General features: G+C 59.2%; 1 protein-coding gene across 1 annotated transcript in view; it reads left to right on the top strand.

The window, feature by feature from the left end:
* GCC1 (GRIP and coiled-coil domain containing 1) overlaps positions 1 to 956 on the top strand; it is a 3,469-nt gene extending 2,513 nt beyond the window's left edge. The window contains 2 exon segments of the mRNA XM_010157238.1: positions 1 to 231; positions 233 to 956. The exon segment at positions 1 to 231 is cut by the window's left edge and continues 35 nt beyond it. Coding sequence (XP_010155540.1) covers positions 1 to 231; positions 233 to 956 — 955 coding nt within the window.
* Positions 957 to 1,265: the final 309 nt, after the last annotated feature.

Here is a 1,265-nt window from a genome sequence, read left to right as displayed (position 1 = left end):
GTGCGAGCTGGAGCCGCCGAGGGGCTCTGAGGCCGGGGATGGCGAGAAAGCCACCGCGTTGTACTATCAGCAGGAGCTGAAGCAGCTGAAGGAGGAGTTTGAGAGGTACAAGATGAGGGCGCAAGTGGTTCTCAAGAACAAGTCGGCCAAAGACGGCAGCGCGGCTAAGGAGCTGGAGGAGGCTCGAGAGCAGCTGGCTGAGCTGAAGGAGAAGGACGTCTTGCTTGAGCTGGGATGAGACGGAGAAGCGGCACCGGCGGGACACGGAAGCCACGAAGCAGGAGTTGTCGCGGCTGCAGCAGTCTCACAGGCAGGAATTGGAGCGATGCCAGCTGGATTACAGGGAACGGGCGCTGAAGCTGGAGGAGGAGATGCACAAACAGCGGGACCGAGCGCTGGCCGTGCTGGCGGAGAAGGACCAGGAGCTGGAGCAGCTGAGGTCCGTCACGTTGCCCTATGGGCTTCAAGGATCCAGGAACTATCTAGCGGTGGGGTCGGACGTGCCTGGCGACGGCTCGCCGGGTGACGATCCCTTGGAGATCCTCCCCCAGGCTCTTCACCTCTCCGCCACCGGGGAGCCCACCTTCTTCTTGTACGCGGAGCAGCTGGCTCGCAAGGAGGTGGAGATCGTAGCGCTGAGGAAGCAGAAGCACAGGCTGGAAATGCAAGTTCACCAGCTCCAGGAGAGAACCTTGGTTGAGGAGGAGAAGCACCGGGAAGAGGTATCGGCACTTCAGCGGGAGATCGAGAAGAACCGCAGGGATAAGAGCAGGGAGGGAGCCAACCTGGAATACCTCAAGAACATCGTCTATCGATTCTTGACGCTGCCGGATTCTCTCGGCCGGCAGCAAACTCTGACTGCCATCCTGACTATTCTGCATTTCAGCCCAGAGGAAAAACAGACCGTTGCCAAACACTCGGCCTACGGCAGCCGGTGGCTTTCTGGGAAGAGATGAGACGCTGGTTTTTATCTCTGCCTGCTATTGCACTTCCCTGACGATTTCCACGTCGTTCGGGGTGTCGCCTCTTCCCAGCCGACGGAGCGGGGGGCTTTCGGCAAAGCCCTGGGCGTTGGTGAGCGATGTAATTTAAAGCAGAATCGGGCCGCTGGGGTCACGGTTGCTCTCTTCACACTGAGTTGGCACTTGGTTTAAACAAAACCCCAAAATGAAGATCCTGATGGTTTTTTCAACACAGTGTTCCAAAGATCCCGACCAGCCGGGCGCGGGGCGAGGAGCTCTGGCAGGGTGGAACTTGCGTGCGTG

The sequence above is a fragment of the Eurypyga helias genome, unplaced genomic scaffold, assembly GCF_000690775.1.
Source record: "Eurypyga helias isolate BGI_N326 unplaced genomic scaffold, ASM69077v1 scaffold33648, whole genome shotgun sequence".
Taxonomy (NCBI): Eukaryota; Metazoa; Chordata; class Aves; order Eurypygiformes; family Eurypygidae; genus Eurypyga; species Eurypyga helias.
Note: the sequence above shows the minus strand (reverse complement) of the source record. Positions and strands in the feature narration are given on the sequence as shown.